Source organism: Mercenaria mercenaria, chromosome 15 (assembly GCF_021730395.1).
Source record: "Mercenaria mercenaria strain notata chromosome 15, MADL_Memer_1, whole genome shotgun sequence".
NCBI classification, from domain to species: Eukaryota; Metazoa; Mollusca; class Bivalvia; order Venerida; family Veneridae; genus Mercenaria; species Mercenaria mercenaria.
The window spans coordinates 46544916-46565532 of NC_069375.1; the positions used below are offsets into that span (position 1 = coordinate 46544916).

General features: G+C 34.4%; 1 protein-coding gene across 1 annotated transcript in view; it reads right to left on the reverse strand.

The window, feature by feature from the left end:
• Positions 1–1577: 1577 nt before the first annotated feature.
• LOC123552618 (cyclic AMP-dependent transcription factor ATF-6 alpha-like) overlaps positions 1578–20617 on the reverse strand; it is a 69518-nt gene continuing 50478 nt past the window's right edge. The window contains exons 2-14 of the mRNA XM_053524226.1: positions 18943–19031; positions 18563–18659; positions 16751–16851; positions 15932–16089; positions 13554–13681; positions 12941–13140; positions 12590–12667; positions 10450–10550; positions 9746–9991; positions 9137–9298; positions 8015–8126; positions 7287–7371; positions 1578–6578 (exon numbers count right to left, since the gene is read on the reverse strand). Of these exons, the coding sequence (XP_053380201.1) occupies positions 6418–6578; positions 7287–7371; positions 8015–8126; positions 9137–9298; positions 9746–9991; positions 10450–10550; positions 12590–12667; positions 12941–13140; positions 13554–13681; positions 15932–16089; positions 16751–16851; positions 18563–18659; positions 18943–19031 (1718 nt within the window). The 3' untranslated portion in view covers positions 1578–6417. The remainder of the gene's footprint in view (positions 6579–7286; positions 7372–8014; positions 8127–9136; positions 9299–9745; positions 9992–10449; positions 10551–12589; positions 12668–12940; positions 13141–13553; positions 13682–15931; positions 16090–16750; positions 16852–18562; positions 18660–18942; positions 19032–20617) is intronic.

The following is a 20617-nucleotide window of genomic DNA, read 5'->3' on the forward strand; positions in this document are numbered from 1 at the left end:
GTCCAACCGCTCCCAGAAAGTCGCTGTTGATGGTCATTTTTCCAGTGAACTTCCTGTACTGTCTGGAGTTCCCCAGGGGTCTGTTCTTGGGCCATGTCTCTTCCTGGTATATATCAATGACTTACCAGATTCCGTCAAATGTAACGCAAGAATGTTTGCAGATGACACCATAATATACCTTACCATCAACTCCATTTCAGATAGTATATCTCTGCAAAAGACCTGATTAGCTTAGAAACCTGGGAGAAGACATGGTCCATGGAGTTCAACCCGGACAAGTGTGAAGTCCTTAGAATTTTTAGAAAGAAAAATCCTGTAGTCTACCCCTACAAACTTCACAACATAGAGTTAAAAACTTGTGAGGCAGCTAAATACTTAGGCATAACCATTTCCAAAGATCTAAACTGGTCCAAACACATTGACAGTATCACTTCCAAAGCAACTTCCACTCTTCGCTTCATACAACGAAATGTCAAAACTGATAATAAAAAGGTCAAAATTGCTGCCTATAACACCTATGTCCGCCCTCAACTTGAATACTGTTCAAGCGTCTGGCATCCTTGGCAAAAAACCCTCACTAGCAAAGTCGAAAATGTCCAAAGGTCAGCTGCTAGGTACGTCATGTATGACTACAGTTACACCAGTAGTGTTACACAAATGCTGAAAACCTTAGAATGGAATACACTCCAATATAGAAGGTTACACAATTCATTAGTAATGTTTTATAAAATAAGGACCCAGACAGTTGCAGTCGACCAATCTCATCTTATTCCAACTAGAAACCTAAATTACTTAATCCCCATGTCTCACACTCAGTACTTTTCTAACTCCTACTTCCCTAGGACCATCCGACTCTGGAACTCCCTACCAACTCATGTTAAATCTAGCCCCAGTCTCAGTATCTTTAGAGACAGGCTGGCGGTGGTCAGTATGTAATTCTGTTGCCTCTGTCCCATTTTAACTGTAGCATACTGTCTTTTTTAGCTTTTATTCTTTTAACATTGTAACATATCAGTTCTTTAACAACTGTTTCTCTGACAGCGCCGCCCAGTGATAGTCGGAAATCGACGGTTGGGTGAAAGATGTAGATGTAGATGAGATGTAGCTATTACATGGTCCCTTTAAGATGTTTTTGAATGAAACACACATTGCTTGCCTGGGACTATGTGTACATGTTTTAGCAGGGCCATGAAAAATATCTGCATGGTATCCACAAGCAATTTCAGCAGTCTTTGGTTTTTACAGAAGCTATGTGAGTGTTAAGTTATTTCTTAAGGATGCAAAACTGCGTAATGAGGCAATCACACTGAATCTGCCGAGTGTCATCATGCAGCCACTACCTAAATCTGTACACATCACCAGAATTGTTTAATATTATATTTATCAAACATTTTTTAGTATCCAGGTAATCAGTAGCTATGATGATTTTTAACACTTGTATCTCTATGTATGTAAGACGGACCTTAAACACGGAGGACCGCATGAAATTGGCTCAGTTAATCTGATTAAGGTAGTGGACCTGTAATGATAAAATGGCATTTTACATACTCTCCATATGCAATTTCATCATTCTCGAGTTGTTTTTTTTAAAGCAAGTCTTGTGTGCATTTGACTATGTTTACGCCAAAAGAATGACTTATTTCATAATGAGGAGTATTATGTAACCATATGTAAATTATGTCATTATGTGTGCACTACCATAATATACAACAGACTAGGCCAATATCATATGTAACAGAAAAATTTCCCATTCCATATAAGAAATAAAGACTAGAGGTGTTTAGTAAAGCAGAATGTGGCTTTAAACTACAAACTAAAAACAGCTAAGCTGTCTCTACTTGGCTTTCATAACTGGCTATATATTTCATCTGATTTTATATTCCTCATTTTTTCTTCATTTAAGAACTTACTTTAGTGTAACTTTGAAGACAAGGACAAAGGTACAAAATAATATTGAAACGAAAATTTGTAACATACCAGTAACAAATAAAATAAACTAACTTATAAATAACAATTTCATAAATTATATCTCAATATATTATTAAAACTAACTACATCTTTTTTAGATCGTGTATGTACATGATAAAATATAAATGAACAGTCAACTTCAAATACAGCAAATTTTGGTTTATGTCAGTCTCGGTTGAAATGAATACCAGTAAAATTTCTTAAATCCTCCCCCAAACCGTTTTTTCCTTCTACAAAAACCTTGGTTTTGCAAAAATCATAACTAAGTATATTCCATTTTGCTATATTTTCAGTTTCTCTGTTCATCTTTACAAAATTTGTAAAAGAAAAAGAAATAACCCCATAGCATACAATAATTAATGTAAGCAAAATGTACACAAATTTGTAAATTTAACAAAATTAAAGAAAAAATCCCAATATACACAGTTGAAATTCAATATCTTGAACTCGCTTATCTCAAAATTCCAGCAATCTCGAAGACATTTTCTAAGTCCTGTTTCGAAAATAAGTGCACTAAAATATCATTTTAAGTCAAATTTCGATTATCTCAGAGTACAACGCTCAATCCCAGGAAATTTGAGATACTGTGTTTCAACTGTTATAAGTATGTGTTTGTTGACTTGCATAAAAACAGACCATCTCCAGAAACAATGTACTACGTATTTTTCATACTGTTAAATACCTATAAATCAAACTGAACTTTCATAACTGCTTGTATTTCTAAATGTACTGCAAGTTCTTTTCTCTGTGACAGGGGATTTTACAAGAAAGACAAATGTTTTGCTCATTTACAAATAATGAAGTAATGTAAGTTTATAGTAATGAATAAAATAAGATCTTTGTGACATTGCAAACCAAACAAGTTATGATGGACCTTTTGTTGTGACACAGCTCAGAGGATAGTAACTTGCATAGATTTCATTATATGTGGAATATTAGATGAATCCACATAATGCTTTGGTGCAGTTTCGATAATACGTAAGACCTCGTGTTCACAAAACATTTTCAGCCTGGGCTTAGTCTGATATTAAAACTTCAATCTAAAACACGTATGAGACAAAAAACTGTTTTGTGAACATGAGGCCAGTACTGTATAAATAAAAAATAATGCTTGTATACATCAGATGAAAAACTACAACTCAAACTTATAGCAAATGGTCCAATGTTAAAAATTAAAAGAAGTCCTTATGTCAGAAATTCTGAACTACAACGAAATTTCATTAAAACAATGGCTATAAAAATTCCAACTTGTTTATAATATTGAGTAATAATATCAATTTATCTTTATTATGCCTTTTAACAATAAAGCTCAAGTAAGTTCAAGGTGAAAATTTTCTATGAAAGTTAAGAAATGCTTCTATGTTCTGCGAGTTAAAAGTCCCTAAAAATTTGCAGTTGCATTTAGGCTTTATGGCACATCAACACAGTACACAAAAGGTCTAAACATTTTGGTTTTTCACAACTCTTTTTACATCAAAATAAAGTATGAATCAAAACTTTTCTACCTACTGAAATCACTGAGATGCAGTAAAACCATACGTCACCTCTTAACGATTATGCAAGGGTAAGACAGCAGTTTCAAATCTTTTCATATAAAAAAGGTTTCATCATTGGTCTGTAAAGGGATATTTACAAATATCTAGCAACTCTTGACAAATATTACAAATTCATTACCAGAGCAACTTGAAAACCCACATATTATACTATGATGTAAACATATGTCAACATATGCCATCAGTTAAAGTCAAAGATATGCATACAACATTATATAACATAATTAAATTGGAAAATTATGAAATTAAGTGACAATAGACAAATGAAAATAATAGAGGGGAAAAAAGCTTATTTACAGTGAGTAAAATGGAATGTATAAATTCTAAAACTCCCAGCACAAAACTTCCCTTAACCATTTCAAATAAATTCACTAAGTATTTTTGGTCCAAAAAATAGGATGGATCTATATAAATCTTTAACATGTTTAATATGTCTTAAATTTCACACCAAAAAATATAAAATTTCAGTCAGTCAAGAATATTTTGAAATAAAATGTTGAAAGACGACTATCTCAGGTGTATTTTACATAAAGAAATCCATTTCCCGCAGCTAAAATTATAAAGTTTAATGACATTGCTAAAACAAGTTTAACTGAATATTAAATTCAAACTTAATTTTGCATATTTATCTAAAGTATGTATTCTTAATCTCTAAACATCATGAACATTTTGGTAAGAGAAATAAGCCTGATTTCAAACCAAATTTTTTATTTCTCAAATCTTTTCCACATGCTTTATCTATAAAGAATATGAAATTATATTATAATGAATAAAATCACCCCTCAAGATGTTGTGACAAACAATAGCATGGATTTCTCAAACATATGACACTTACGGTATCATACCACTGACTACACTAATGATCTATAAAAAAGTAAAAAAAATCTACATCAATGACTCTGACACATTGTGACAAACTAAAATCTATCGCAAGAAAAACTTTTATGACTTTGCCATGTTAACTGATAATCTATACGAAACTGGATGCATACACGTACATCTATACACACTTTTTTATTCAGTGCAAGGCTAATCTAGTCTTGAAACATGCAATGCTATAAAGGATTAATATCTAGAAATATAAGCTGCCTAAAAAATGAAATCTTCATCAGTATAGAACAATTTGAATGCTCAAAGATTTCAATTTTAATTATATATATCACTTTTATTTTGTACGCCATAAACTACTGGAAAAATCTTCCATCTTCTCATTCTGTAGGACTTAGAATTAAATCCCAAATCTCGTGATTTTGATATATCTAAATTGAAATGTTATAATATTATCAATTAACAAAAAGGAAGTTTATAAATGTAATACAAAAACTCAATAATAAAAGTCACATCACAAATATTTTGTAAAATTTCACAATAAAAATAAGTTACTATTGAAAACCTGATTATCTTAATGTAAATTTAAATGTACAAAAAAAAAAAGATCAGAACTGTTTTGCTTTTAATACTTAACCCTTAGCCTGCTGGCGGCAAGTAATTTTGCCTTTGCGACCAGTGCAGACCAAGATCAGCCTGCAACTCCATGCAGGCTGATCATGGTCTGCACTGTTCGCTATTCAGTCAGTAAATTTTCAATGAACACCTCTTCGAATGATAAATGGTATTACTCAAACTGAATGATGGACCAGTCCATTTTAGAAATTTAGCAGGGTAAGGGTTAATAAGCATGGAAGGTATCTTATTTATAAAACATATCTCAACATTAACTGTAAAGGCATGTTTTATTTTCTGTTGAATGAAACACGGATTTACCAGATCATGAAAAATCTAACTCGATACATGTATTTTTTAAAGCACTTCAATAATATTGCAGAAAACTATTGAACAAAATTGTGGTTGACTAATACAATGCCCTTTTATACAGCCTCTTCATTATCTCTTCTGTTTAAAATCTCTGACTTTTTCAAGTATATTATTATGGCAAAACAATAATAAACATCCCAGAAGATCATATTTTTAGGACACTTTCTGCCACACATGGTAATTTTTCAACTCAGCAAAGAAGTATAATAATGTACTTAAAACATAATTGAGCCATGCCATGAGAAAACCAACATAGTGGCTTTGCGACCAGCATGGATCCAGACCAGCCTGTGCATCTGCGCAGTCTGGTCAGGATCTATGCTGTTTGCTTTCATAGCCTATTGCAATTAGACAAACAGTTAGCAAACAGCATGGATCCTGACCAGACTGCGTGGATGTGAAGGCTGGTCTGGATCCATGCTGGTCGCAAAGCCACTATGTTGGTTTTCACATGGCGCGGCTCAATATTATATCAAACAAATGAAAGTTTAAAGTTCCCCTTTTTTCAAAGAAAACACAATCATACACTTAAAAGAAAAGGATGCAAAATGAACATTTAATTCCATTTACAATGGAACAGAGTATATAATCACAACAATAAAAAAAATTCTATCCTGTCACCCCTCCCATACATTCACAGACTATTCAATCTTGTAAGGCAAATGAGGTTTTTTTTGGAAGTATATGGTAATGCTGAATATATACCTATCTACCTGTCTAACCTAATGGAGTATTCCAACATCAAGAAAGAATAAATCGTTTCCCTCCAAAACAGAGTTATCTCTCTTTCGCATCAATAAATAACAGCACTAAACACACAATTCTACTGGGAAAACTATGTTTTCCATGCACGTCCAAATCTTCTATAGCACTAGCATCAACCTGGCTTGTAATATTTCCAACTTTTAAGTCTTTTCCACTTTTCTGCTAAAATATTTCCAACTTCCAAGTCTTTTTCCACTTTTCTGCACATTCTATAAAAAGAACATGTGCATCACATGTAGAATATTTATGAACATGTACACCTTTTCTCATCGAGCACTGTCAGTGGTAAAGCCACTAAATTGCCATCTGTTTCACTTTAGGGATTGAAGTCGTCCCTAAATCTGGAATGTGTATTATTGTGCTTTTCTCGTATGTCTCGAGGTATGGCAGTTTTCTGTACGTGTATCAATTGAGTGTTCATTACCTCACAATCTATTTGCATCATCCCCACCTGGTCCTCTGCTGGCATCATAGACTCTGTGGAGAAAAACAAGAACTTTCTGTAAGACTGCATGCTCTACTAGTCAAATACAGGCATAATTTCCATTAATCAGGACAGCTTAAGTAACTGAGTTAGATATTTTATTGCAATTTTAATATTACAAAAATTAAAAACTTTACGATGGCAATGATAAAAACTTAAACCAAATTTTCTGAGTCAAATAACCGTCATAATTTGATTTAATTTCAATAAGAGTCTCCAACTTGTTTATAAAATGTATGTACATTTGATGAGAAGGCAGAACCACCAATAATTAATACTGAGATATAGATTGACAAAATTTGTTGAATAAACTAAGGGCAATAATTTGAAATTCAATTCCAAGTAAGAGTTAGCTAACTTGTTTATGCAGCAGAATGCCATATCAAATGTTTCACTCCAATGTATGCAGTTGTTTCTGATACAAAGCTTGACAATACATTTCATACAAAACTTTAACCAATTTTTGAAAATCCAGAAAGGCCAAAAATTCCTACCAAAGTCAATCAAGAGTTATCTTTGCTATTTAAGGTTTAATAACAAAGAAGCCTTGTGTGAAGTTTCAGTTAAATATATTTAGTTTTTACTGTGATAGTTACATGCAAAATTCGAGTCCAATAAGAGCCTTTCGGTCAAGACTTACCGTATCTAACTTGGTTATTTCATTTATAAAAAATATTTTTTAAAGCCCGACTTTTACTTACCATTAAGAGCTACAGCAGGCATCACCAGTGACATCCTGGGTCGTGAAGTCTTGTTATGATGTACTGCCGGTACAAGATAGTAGTCCTGAAAGGATTACAAGTGCTGCTAAATACACACGAGTTTGGAAGTATGGATCAAATATTTTTTATTTTCGATTCAACTTAACATCAGTAATTTGTGACTGTTTTCATTGAACATATCTGTATTTTCACAGCGAAAAATATCAGATATATTTTTCATTCATAAGAAACTATAAAATGGGTAAATTTAGTCAAAACATGAAATGAAAAGAACATTTAAATTTTGTTTGTTTGACATGACCTCAAAATCTCTCTGTTTAATGTCTTTTCCAACAATTTTTTCAGTCATATAAACGATGGTGTCTACTTGTAGCAGTGTGCACAATGCCCAACATTATAGTGTTGCCTCACTGGAATATCACGCCATAGACATGTGGCATGATATCCCACCCAGTCACATTATACTGACATACATCGGGCTGACCAGTCCTAGCATTACCGTCTTAATGTTGAGCGCCAAGCGAGGAAGGTTTTTTTTTTGTTTTTTGGGGGGGGGGGGGGGGGGGAGGTGGTTGTCTAGAAACCATAAAGTTTTTATATATATTTTTTACAAGCAATAATAACTTAATATTAGCATGGCTATTAATTTAAATGGACATAAAATATATAAAGAAAGGCATCATTCATACAAAAACAACAGTACTTACCTCGTCAAATGACAGAACATAGAAAGTATCGTTTCTTCGATGTAAAGCTTTGAGGAAATCTCGCCCTGTGTCTGCTCCCTCATACAGCTGAAGCCCATATCTGGGATCCATTCTGAAATGTTCAAACATTTAACACTCAAGTACTTCCAGTGATACAATTTAACAACATCATTAACCCTTAGCCTGCTAACAGTTAATGGTACTGTCCAAACTGAAAGATGGTCAAGTTCATTATAGAAATTCAGCAGGGTAAGGGTCAAATTTCCTTTATGCTTCATGGCTTTATGACTCCTTTTAGGGTTAATGACGAACCTACATAATAATAGGGCATATCGCCACTTCCCAGCTTTTGCTGGAGGAGGATGACCCTATGTGCCTGTCAGGGCATCATCTAAGGCTCAAGAGGGCACCCAGGCAGAACTGCCAACCTTTTGTATGCAACCTGGATCGCTTCCTCACATCAAAGAATTCTACACCCCAAGCAAGGTTCCGAACCCACAGCAGTGAGGGGCTAGTGATTTGAAATCAGTGACTTTAGCTACTTGGCCATGGAGCCCCCGTCATGTGACCAAAGTGCAAACAGAGATTATGCTCAGTATGCTGCATCAGGCAAATTACAGTTTCTGCCTGCCTGTTGCAAAGAGGAGTTGTTGTCTTTGGATCAAACTCCTAACAAAATGTTTAAGGATGAATTAAAGCCTGTTTCTCAAAGTAATATACTATAGAAGTAAATCATAAAATGTTTTATTTGTCTTACGGTGCTAAAACACAAAACATATTTCATTTGTGTAAATATGGCCATTTAAATATTATCTGTTGTAATTACAAGCTTTTCTTGATTTAAATTACAATCTAAGGCAGGATTTACACAAAGAATATGATCGCAAGTTCAGTCGCCTTGAAAATAAAACTCCTGTGGAAATCTCTACTTTTACAGTAATATCTTTCATACCATTCGAGGTCAATTTAAGGGAAGTATTTTAGTTTATTTCGTTTAACAACTGCCCTTGTTACAAAAAGGAGGCATTCAGTAAGAAAGCAGCTTTATAAATGACTTAGATCAATAACTCAAACAAACAGGTCTATAACCTCTTACACGGGAAGTTACAGTTTTCACCTCACCTCTGATATTTTCTATCCATAACATTCATTTCCCCTCTCATAGCTCGACTTAATGTTGAGATAGGTCGCAGCTGTTTATCTTTGCGTCGCCTGTTCTGTTTCTTCACAACCTTTTTCTTCTCCTCATGACGGTACATCCATCCTGCTAGCTGCTCAGCTAATCTGTAAGATAATAAATCTCGAGTCAAAGTTTTTCTTTTTCTGACATCATTTCTATTTACAATGAAAAAATATTTTTATCCTTCTAACAATGCCAAGGGGAACGGTCATCTAGCTGTTAAGGTGCTGGCTGCTCAACCCAGGGTTTGATGGTTAAAGTCCCACTGAGGTCATAACCACACCTTCTCATAACACCAGTACTGGTTATTTCAGTGAGTGGACTAAAGAGTAGTTCAAATAAAATGGAAGCTATCACCACAATTGCACTTACATAGATTACGTATAAAAATAAACAAACAATGCCGAGACATCTTTTTTTCCTGAAAAATTCTTGTATTCTTGAACCGTATGTGTAATATATATGACAGATTTTGTACTTTAGAGATGTGCAATAAATTCCTTTTCCAGATTTGAAATACTGCATGGAATGATTCTGTGCAATTTTCTTACCTCATGGATTCCGTCCTATTGAAATATGTTGGACACATTGGGGGAACATCCGTTGTATTGAATTTATCCCCAGTGGTACCTCCGTACTCAATAATGAGGTCATGTAACTTATTGACAGTGTCAAGATTTAATGACCTCATTCGTTCCTGTTCCTCTGACACTGCCATGAGTTGTCTGCCCCTGTGAACCAACGGAGGGCTAAATTTGTCTGTAAGGTCAACTTTTCGGTCCATCAACATCAAATTGCTGAAAAAAGAGGTATAAATTAGTATTATTTAAATTTAAATATAATGTTATATTGTTTTTCTATATTATTTTTTTATCTTTTACGTAATTTGTGAATTTTCCTTAATAATAAACTCGACAAACATAGTCTATACATAAACAAGAATATAATTTATTGAGCTGAAACCTCCAGAACAACATATTACATTTATAAATTTAAAGAAACATTATATTAATAATTAGAAAACTGCTTAATGTTCAGCCAAATTCAAAAAGATTAATTCTCATTAACATTCCTATAACTGCCACATCTTAGACATTGACCACTGAAAATCAAAATGTGCCTTTCACAGCTACATGTATGACACTAGGCAAGGAAGTCAAGTACTACCTTTTCTTTTAAAAGAGATTGTGCAGACAAAGTACTTTACAGAATTGTTCAGTTTAGGTAAAATATCTGTATCTGTTATCCTACAAACCTCCATGACCCAAGGTTAAGACTCAGCATCACAAACAAACCCAGAACAATAGTCTTCTTTACTGCAGGTGCCAGTGCGAATGTTTTCTTTAAACTTTCATTCTGCAATTGAAAATATCCAACTAAATTTTAAACTTTCATTTCAGGAAAGAAAGCACTGTGCATTAAATTTTGAAATGAAATTATATGCACAAGACTTCAACGAAAGCAAATTCTCAGATTTTCAGAATACAAACTTTGACAAAGGTTACCATTGATTGAAAATAAATTGACTAAATTTTTATCAATTGTGCTTTCATAGTAAGTTTTGCATTCAAACTTAACACACTTAATTTTCATATGAAAACATTACATGACACTAAAACAAACTAAATCAGAAGAAAAGCTTTGAGCAAAAAAAGGCTATATTAATATATCTTACAACCACTGTATATAGACTGTACTATATACAAATTCTTTAACCATGATGCAACTTGATTTTCAACATATATGAAACATATCTTAAGTTATAAAGCTATGTTTTGAGAATTGTGGCCAATCTCAAAACATGATGTTGCCATTTGGTCATTTTACGCGCTGCACTTAGAAATATCCAATCAAGTTCCATGTTTGTCAAAAGTGAGTTTGGAGACTAGTCTTAAAATCGAAAACTTGCTATTAGTCAATTTAGGGTTTTGCGCTCAGAAAAACTGATTTGTGACATTTACTCTGAACTAGATTTTGCACTTGAGACTGGACTCACGCTCTATAACCTACTGTGACCCAGCTTTCTCTCATATATCAACAATAAATCAGACATACTCAGTAGTATTCTGACATTTCTTTCACAGCAATTCTCGTATCTGCATTCTTGAATTCTGCACCTCTCTAATGATGACATATAACAAGGATCAAAAGTATACCAGAAGTAGAACTCAAGAGAAATAGATTCACTGAATATTGGCAAAAAGATGTACAGACATAGCTGCGTTAATAGTTGATCCGGTGCACATTGCATACAGCACTAATCCAACAAGTCAATTCAAGAACTGAGGTCAGTGTGTCGAGATGGGATGGTCACGTACTCTGAATATACGTCTCATAGGGTTATGCTAATAAACTGCACATTTGGTTACCTTGTATGCGACATGACGACACGACAACATATATCTCCATCATCAGTAAGCCGGAAAATGAACTTTAACACAAGTCTGTTTCGCTAGTACATCATCCTCTTTCAACTGAAGGCTAATCACTATTTTAATAGAAAGCTCAGAACTATGCTAGACTTTCCTCAATTGATCTATCAATGTAGAACATTAACTAGTTAATACCAAAATAAACAAGAGTGTCGAGACGCAACGCTCGAAAATATAACAGCCTGTCGTTGAATGAATAATCGACAAAAGGAGCATATTAGTAAAAAGTAAAAGGTTAGAACCTGCAAGTGCTTATCAGTCATGACAGACACTGTTGAAGTTCACCATCCCTTAGTGGTACTGAGATACCGCTTACAAATAAGAATTTACCAAAAACCTATGAAAGGGTCATAATTTGTAAAGGTCAAATGGTATGAACTTTGCACTGCAGTCATATCATGACAGTGAAATGGTGAGTTCAATCCTTCCATTAGTATACGATACAGTACAACAAAAATTACCAATATGTTATGAAAGGGTAATTTGAAAAAAGCAAATAATAGACCTGCTTGATGCAATCATGACGTCGAACAGAGTGTGAAGTTCAATCCATCCATTGGAACGGATACAGCTACATACAAACTAGACCAAAAATCTAAGTCGAAAAAGGCATAATTATGTAAAACAGCAAATAGTATGAACCTGTGCAATGAGTCGTTTTCACAGTAAAAAGTGTGAATTTCAAATCATCCACAAGGGTACTGTTCCGCTTACATTACAAACTAACCAAATTCTAATCAAAAGGCATATTTGAAAGAAAAACAAGTTATTAACTTAGAAGTAAGCAGTTATCACAGTGATATGTGTGAGTTTCATCCATTCCCTACAATGGTTGTGAATACAGCTTACATACAAAAATTAAACCAAATCTGACGCGGACACCGACGCGACCAGACCGCGCCTGACGCATGGCAGTCCAATAGCTCTACTATTCTATGAATAGTCGAGCTAAAAATCACATACCTCTTTCTTCCTTTTACGAGACAGACTTGCTGATTCTCTATTCTTGATCATTCGTTGTTGCCTTTTTAATGCTTTATTCTGCAAGAAAATGTTGAATAAAATTTACGTACACTAATAGCCGCTTTAGCCATAAACTTGCCAAATTTCTAAAATGGACTGGTCTATCATTCAATTTGGGCAGCACCACTTATTATTCAAAGGGGCATTCAGTAAAAATTTACTGACTGAATAGTGAACAGTGCAGACCATGATAAGCCTGTATGGATTGACAGATTATGTGTATAATAATAAGTTATTCTAAGGTCCCTGTGGATAAACTGTTCATGTACCTAATTACTGTATAATACTTACTCCTTTCTCATCACAAACATAGTTGTTTGTAGAGCAGATAGGAATGCTTTGTGGTACAGAAATCTTTGCCACCGTTGTTGTAGGTAGCACCTGTGGTTTTAGAATGCTCTCCTGTTTTGGAGGGTTGAATCTCAGTACCCCCTGGCTTGTGAGACGCTGGAACTCTTCCGCAGTAAGGACTAGAGACTTTTGCTGAGATCCTGTTTAAATACAATACCATGTTTAATACAATACCAAATTTTTATGCCAATTTTCACCAGATTGCACAATTATTTAAGTACATAGTTTCCAGTCGTTTTTTTTTTTATATTTGAAACTTTGTTCCCATTGTTCAGGTTTAATACCATTTTTTGTAACTCAAAAGAACTTTAGAAAGATTTTGATTGGGCATAACTCAAACTACCACTACAAGTATACCTTTAATTATTAGAACAGAAATTGATTACAATCACAATCTTAGTCTTTAACTTCAAGCTTGGCTTTTGAACCAAAGAAAGAAAAAACTTTAAAGCCTACAAATAACTGCTTATTTAATATATTATACTTTCTCCATACTTTGAAGGGGAGAAATTATTAAATTCTCACAACTTATATACAATATAGCTGTTCAAACCTTGAGGTAGTGTTGTAGTTTTTGCTGGACTGCCCTGTTCTCCCTTCTCCGGTCTAGGCTGGATTGGAATCTGGGAGTTTAAAATTGTGTCTATATTTACACTGGGCCCTTCTGTTGATATAGTGATACTGAAAGGAAAGAAAAAGAAACCGATATATTCATCAATCCAAGTATTAACAGTAAGTACGGTTATTTTTTACATCTAAATAGGATGAAAGGCGTTTTAGAGGAGTTTTTTTCAGGGTGTTTTTTTGCCGAACACTGGACAATATTTCTATTTCATATAGTTTCATCCTTGGACATACAGTCAAAATTGTGTAATATGAAACATAAACTGTAAAATAATGTACAAGCCTGTATAAAAATACTTAAAACTACAAGATACTGTATAAGAAGACTGTATACCTTTCATAAAATACAAAATAACATACGATAAGACTACATATGTATATACACACAGACTATATTGTGAACAACACATATAAATGACAGACTGTATACCATTTATAAAAGATACACCTAAAGCAATACAAGAGGGTCAAGATGACCCTGGATCGCTCACCTGAGTAATATGAGCTACATGTTTCAAATGTCAAACTGATGATTTTTAGAAATTTTTTGGAAGATTTTCTGATGTACAATCAAGTAACCCTGGGGTGGGGCCAATTTTACCCCGGGGGTCATGATCTGAACAAAGTTTGTAGAAGTCTATTAGGCAATGCTACATATCAAATATCTAAGATCTAGGCCTTCTGGTTTATTTTAAGAAAATTTTTGATGATTTTCCTATGTAAAATCAAGTGACCCCTGGGGCGGGGTCAATTTTGCCCCCGGGGTCATGATTTAAATAAATTTTGTAGAGGTCCACTAGGCAATGCTACATGTCAAATATCTAAGCTCTAGGCCTTCTGGTTTATTTTAAGAAAATTTTTGAAGATTTTCCTATGTAAAATCAGGTGAACCCTGGGGCCGTGTCAATTTTGACCCCGGGGGTCATGATTTGAAAAAAAATTGTAGAGGTCCACTAGGCAATGCTACATGTCAAATATCTAAGCTCTAGGGCTTTTGGTTTTTGAGAAGAAGATTTTTTAAGATTTTCCTATGTAAAATCAAGTGACCCCTGTGGCCGGGTCAATTTTGACCCCAGGGTCATGATTTGAACAAATTTGGTAGAGGTCCACTAGGCAATGCTTCACACCAAATATCTAAGCTCTAGGGCTTCTGGTTTTTGAGAAGAAGATTTTTAAAGTTTTTCCTTTCGGTTGCCATGGCAACCAGAGTTCTGCATGGAATTCAATTCTTTGAACAATTTTGAAAGGGGGCCACCTAAGGATCATTCCTGTGAAGTTTGGTGTAATTCTGCCCAGTGGTTTTCAAGAAAGAAGATTTTTTTAGAAATTGTTGACAGACGACGGACATCAAGTGGTCACAATAGCTCACCTTGTCACTTTGTGACAGGTGAGCTAATAAAAACTGCAGGCTGTAAACCACATAATCGACAAAACGCAGACTGTATACCGTAATATATAAACTGCAGACTGTACACCGTAATATATAAACTGCAGACTGTATACCGTAATATATAAACTGCAGACTGTATGCCATATATAAAGTAACTGCAAGATGATAAACATGTGCTGCTATCGATCACTTGCTGAAGTTACTTATCTGTCATGGCCACAGACTGAACATGTGCAACAGATTTCTTATCAATGAAATTCATATGAAAACAAACAATTCTTGTTCAATTAAATGGATCAATCATAGTAAATACAATAATAAACTTAAAGTAGATATAATAAAACTTAAATTTCTGTGTTCTTAAAATGCCAAGCCAGTGTTCACCAACAGACTGAAAAGTGCTTAATAATTCATTTGCTTCAGAACTTTAAAATTCCTGACAGTTTTTCTGGAAAAAAGCATCTACACATGCATTTCTTTGCTAAATTTCTGATTCTTTTTTCTACAAAAAATGTAGAATTCACAAATTTATGTCCCCTAAAAATAGCCCTTTCAGTCAAAACCAAGATACTGTTTTAAACAATCTCACAATATTAAAATTTTTAGTCCGAGAATATTGTTTTTTGTAGGGTTTAATTTCACACCATCACAATTATAGGTCTTATGGCGACCTTCCAGCTTTGGACTGCGGAGATTTATGTCTGACAATACCGGACACCAGTGTAAAACCACCAACCTTCTGTGAGCCAGCTGGATAGCTCCCTCAAATGAAAATATTCTACACCCCGAGCAAGGTTTTGAACCCACAGCATGTAAGGAGCCTTTTGATGTCAGTGTCCATAATAACTTCTAGTACTACAGATGCCACTAGAATGGTTACATGCAGACCCTGAAAATGTAACAGCATCATTACTTACCCATTTGTGTTTGTGATGTAACTTGATGTAGGTGATGAGACATTTTCGTATTTAGCAGGTAATGCTGTAAGATCTATGGGTGAAACAGGCGATGATATATTAGCTGGGGTACTGGGTGGTGATTCTAGTGTGTAGTTGATGGGGTATGTGTCCACAACCTGAAAAAGAAAATAAGAGCACCATTTTCTTTTTACTCATGAAAATGTTTTCCTTACGTCAAATTCTTTCATATGACTTCTTTCCCACTTACATCACGGATACGCAGGCTGATCTTCGTCTGCACTGGTTGCAAAGACAGTCACTTGCCGACAGCAGGCTAAAGATAAAACTTGTTTCCACTTCTTGCAAACATCAGAACATTTAATTTGTAAGATTCCATTTTTATTTGCAATTAGAGCTACATTTTCCATTGAATGAAAACTGAATGCATTTAAATCTAGATATACAATTATACAATTTTTAGTCTTCTACAAATTTTTATCATATATTTTCTTCAAGAAACAACTTGAGTCAAGCAAAGATTGTTACGGAAAATAGCAGCAGTAATTGTAAAGTTAACCATTATACAATTTGTCACAATTTTGCACTTCCTAAAATTGCAAGTCTCTGGAAACTATACACATTTTTCCTATTCCACCAACACTTTATAACTGTGCCAGTGTAAAATTCAAACTTCATCATAATTAGGACATCAGCTTTCAATGCAATTAAACAAAGCAAAATAAAATCTGTTTTTTCAAGCGATACAACTGAATTTTAAAGATCATCAGTAGTTATGGAAGCAATGATGTGAAACAAACACATTAAATGTACATTTACCTGTGAAATGCCGCTGTCACAGCTGTCAGAATGGTGTGATAATGACGGAGATAAAGGTTCTTGCTTGATAATCTCATCTGGAGACTGTGCGTTTAACAAGCCTGTGAACAAGACAGGACAATATGGTTCTCATTTACATATGCACACAACTGCGAACAACATAGAAGGAAAAAAATAGCCCTCTGTTTCAAAAAATCTATTTTACAAATAAGCGTGTGCAAAAACAGGAAAAATAAAAAAATAACAACTGGGCTTTGAAACCAGCAATAGTTCAGATCTGTGCACATCTATACAGTTTACTTATCCCTACATCCATAATGTTCACTGATCAATTTCAGAACTTGTAAACATCTGATAAGCAAACAACAAGGAAGTGCAGGCTGATCTGGATCCAAACAAGTGGCAAAGCCCTAATGCTGGTTTTCACACAGCAGCGCTCAAACCAACTTTTAAAAGACTAAATTTATATATCTTAAAACATATTTAGAAATTCGAGAAATAATAACCAATGTTTAATAGCCTTAGTGTCACTGGCAGTTGACAACCAAAACAATGGCAATATTCTTTTTCTCATATATATGTTTCAACATACTGGACTGTTATATGACGTGTAAATATAATATACATGTAGTACATGTACATCATCACTGTACATGTAAATAGATCTTTTTGAAAAGATAATATTATTAATATCTTTTCAAATAAATATTTTCCTTCTCTGTTAACTACTTACAAATTTTAATAGTCACAATTAACATAATGCTCTTCCTGCTTTCTACTAAGTATATAGATATATAATAATATGACCAGCATAGGTTATTAGTGTAAATAATTTTTAAATTGAAGTTTTAGCTTTTAACACAGGCCTACATGATATCTTTACCACTAATCAATACTTGATAAAAACGTTAACTATTAATATGACGTTTAAACCACACAAAATCTTTCAAAATGTAAATGTCTGCAAGAGATACATTAAAAAAATTTCAAACTAGAGCAATCATTTAATGTAAGTGATACCCACAAACACCTATTTTTTTTTTGATAAGGTGACACCCCCATCCCCATAACACATACTGTCTTGTACTCAAGACAAAATAAAACTGTTGCAGTAGTTTGTGCAGTGATGGATGCACCCTCCAACCTTTGTTCACCAAAGAAGAAAATCGTCACGGCGTTAAGTACATCTTAATTTCATGATGATGACCATGTGTACAAAGTTTCCAAAGGAGAAATACCTTTAGTTGGTTGGTGGCTGTGGCATGAGTGCCTCGCCCACCTCTGCACCCCCTTGTCATGCACATTTACATCGATCATATGCATGAAGTTTCATTGGAATCTGGAATCATTTTAAAATTTTGAAAGTAGTTTGCTCCACAAGCTTTTTGGGGATGGGGTCTCCAGGTGCTCCACACTTAACCCTTCTTATTGATCCCCCCTAAAAAATGTCACTCACATTCTACACTTCATGGTGAACACATTGAAAGTTTAATTAGAATTCATATAAAGATATTTTCCTTTTATCTGCAGCCGACTGACCACGACTCCCAGTATAAACACTTTGTTGCTTAGCATATACTGTGAAATCATTAAATTTCGTGGGCACAAATTTTCGTGATTTTGACCAAAACGGCTATTTCGAAGGGATATGAATTTGTGGATTTCATCTTTTGAAGATAAAATGAATGGGAATTTTATTTGTTCATTGGGACTTAATTTCGTGGATTGATGTAACCATGAAAATTAGTCCCCCACGAAAATTAATGATTTTACAGTAATGAGCACAAAAAAGAAGTTTATGATTTTACATACCACTGACTCCACTGTCGGAACTATCACTCCAATCATTGAGGAGATCATCATGTGTAGTTGATGGGAAAAATGAGTTATCATCTGTGGTATGTGGCAACTGAAAAATATAAGAATCATACTGTATCAGAATGAATGAATTATAAACTTTCAAATTTGTAAATAAATTTCAATCAAGATTTGAACAATAACCTTAAGACAATGTTAATTTTGTAGTCAGCCAGTTTACTTATTTAACCGATTAAACCAAACAGTCTCCCTGGTTTATCTTCTCTTGATCTTTCCTCCATAGTTAGATGTCATTGCCTTAATAAACACATTGTTATTCATAATCCGATGAAAGCAAACTGAAACAACAAGTTATGGCTTAATCAAGGACATACCTGTAAGTCATTTTGAAAATCGTTAATGAAATCCATGTTAGGTAAGTGTGAATCCAGGTCCATTATCTCCGTCAACTCCATGCTTGCCTCTGAAATGCACAAATTAGCAATTCTTGATTGAAATGTGAGATAGAGTAGTCTATATAAGGAAGTGCGCCCATTGGGACAATCGGCAATTTCTGTGTAATAACTTATCCTTGTATGGAAATTCAGCACTCTTCAGACGTAGATATTGCCCATCAGGCACGTGATTTTCAGTCGCCTATGAGTGTTGTTTAAAAGCCAAAATATAGACTGGTGCCACTTAAGTAACAAAAAGCTGCGTTAAAAAAAGGCTTGATGCCCCCGGTGGCATCCTTGTCGATACAAAGCAACCCAAGTCCAAAACGAGGTCAAGGTCAAAAAGAGGTCAGGTGATGTTTGAAGATGAGGAATGGCCACAGGTTACATCTGCATTAGTATCAAGTCATTCTAGTAAGGGGTATTGATGCTAGAGGAAACGGTCCCATCTGGTTAACCTCGTACGGATGGACGGATGAACGAACGGAAGGACGGACAGGAAATCACTATATGCCTCCCGCATCAGTAGATGCCGGGACCATAAAAATATCTGCCTTTTTAAGTAAACTGCTAGGCAAACAGTGATGAAACCAATGGCATGATTAACACTAAAGCTTTTCGTCATAGGACTTCTGTTTGTTGAAGCTTTGAAGAATTTCCAAGAGAAATATAAAATAACTCAAACACTAACAAGCTTCTAACACTGGATTAGAAAACAACAATCGTGTTCCATCAAGATGCTTTGAAATTAAAGTGGCGAAAAGAAAACTAAAACTCATGTATATACTGAAGTATAAAATCTGTGTATGCTTGCTTTTAGTTTAGTGCCACTTTGCAACAATGCAATGGCAGCCATAAAGTTAACCAGATCCTGGAATCTGTACTAGTAATAACCTGTAACTGCCAACTTCTCTACAAATTGAACATGTACATGAATTAGAGGTGGAGGACAGGGTTGGCAATAAAGGGGGAAATACTTGTATTCCCCAGGATGGCGGGAAATACAGAGAAATGTGATTCAGACCAACATTTTATCCTTTAGATAAGTTATACCCCATAAATTATTTTTATTAACCCTTTATAGCAATTCATTTGTGTTAAAAACAATATGCTTAGCCCTGGGACCAAACTCACCAACCGGCAATCTTGGCTCTCTGTGTGCTGAGTTACAATAAACCAGGAGGCTTTCAAAACTCTGTTTTGTATGTGACTAAAATTTCTGCGACCTTTTTAAGATATTTTACAGACGAAAAAGGATAGCAGGCCTCGATCTTAACCAGCTACCAACTTGTGAAATCAAGTAGCCCGACCAGGTTTCTGGTAGTCCCGTTTTGGAAAAGAGAAAAATATATTACAGTCTTCACCTTAATTTTTTTTCAGCAATTGTCCTTTCGGGCAAGTAAGTTAAGAAAACCATTTGCCAGAAAACATTTTTAATTGCCCGAAATCATTTTGTTTTTATAAATATGATGTATTTTAGTTTATGCTTGATTCAACATTCAGTTATTTAAATGGTAGGCAACAAACCTACCCACACTATCCATGGGCAGGCTAAGCCAATGTAAGTGGATAACCATGTTACAATATTCAAGTAACTAGCAGACAGAAATTATGG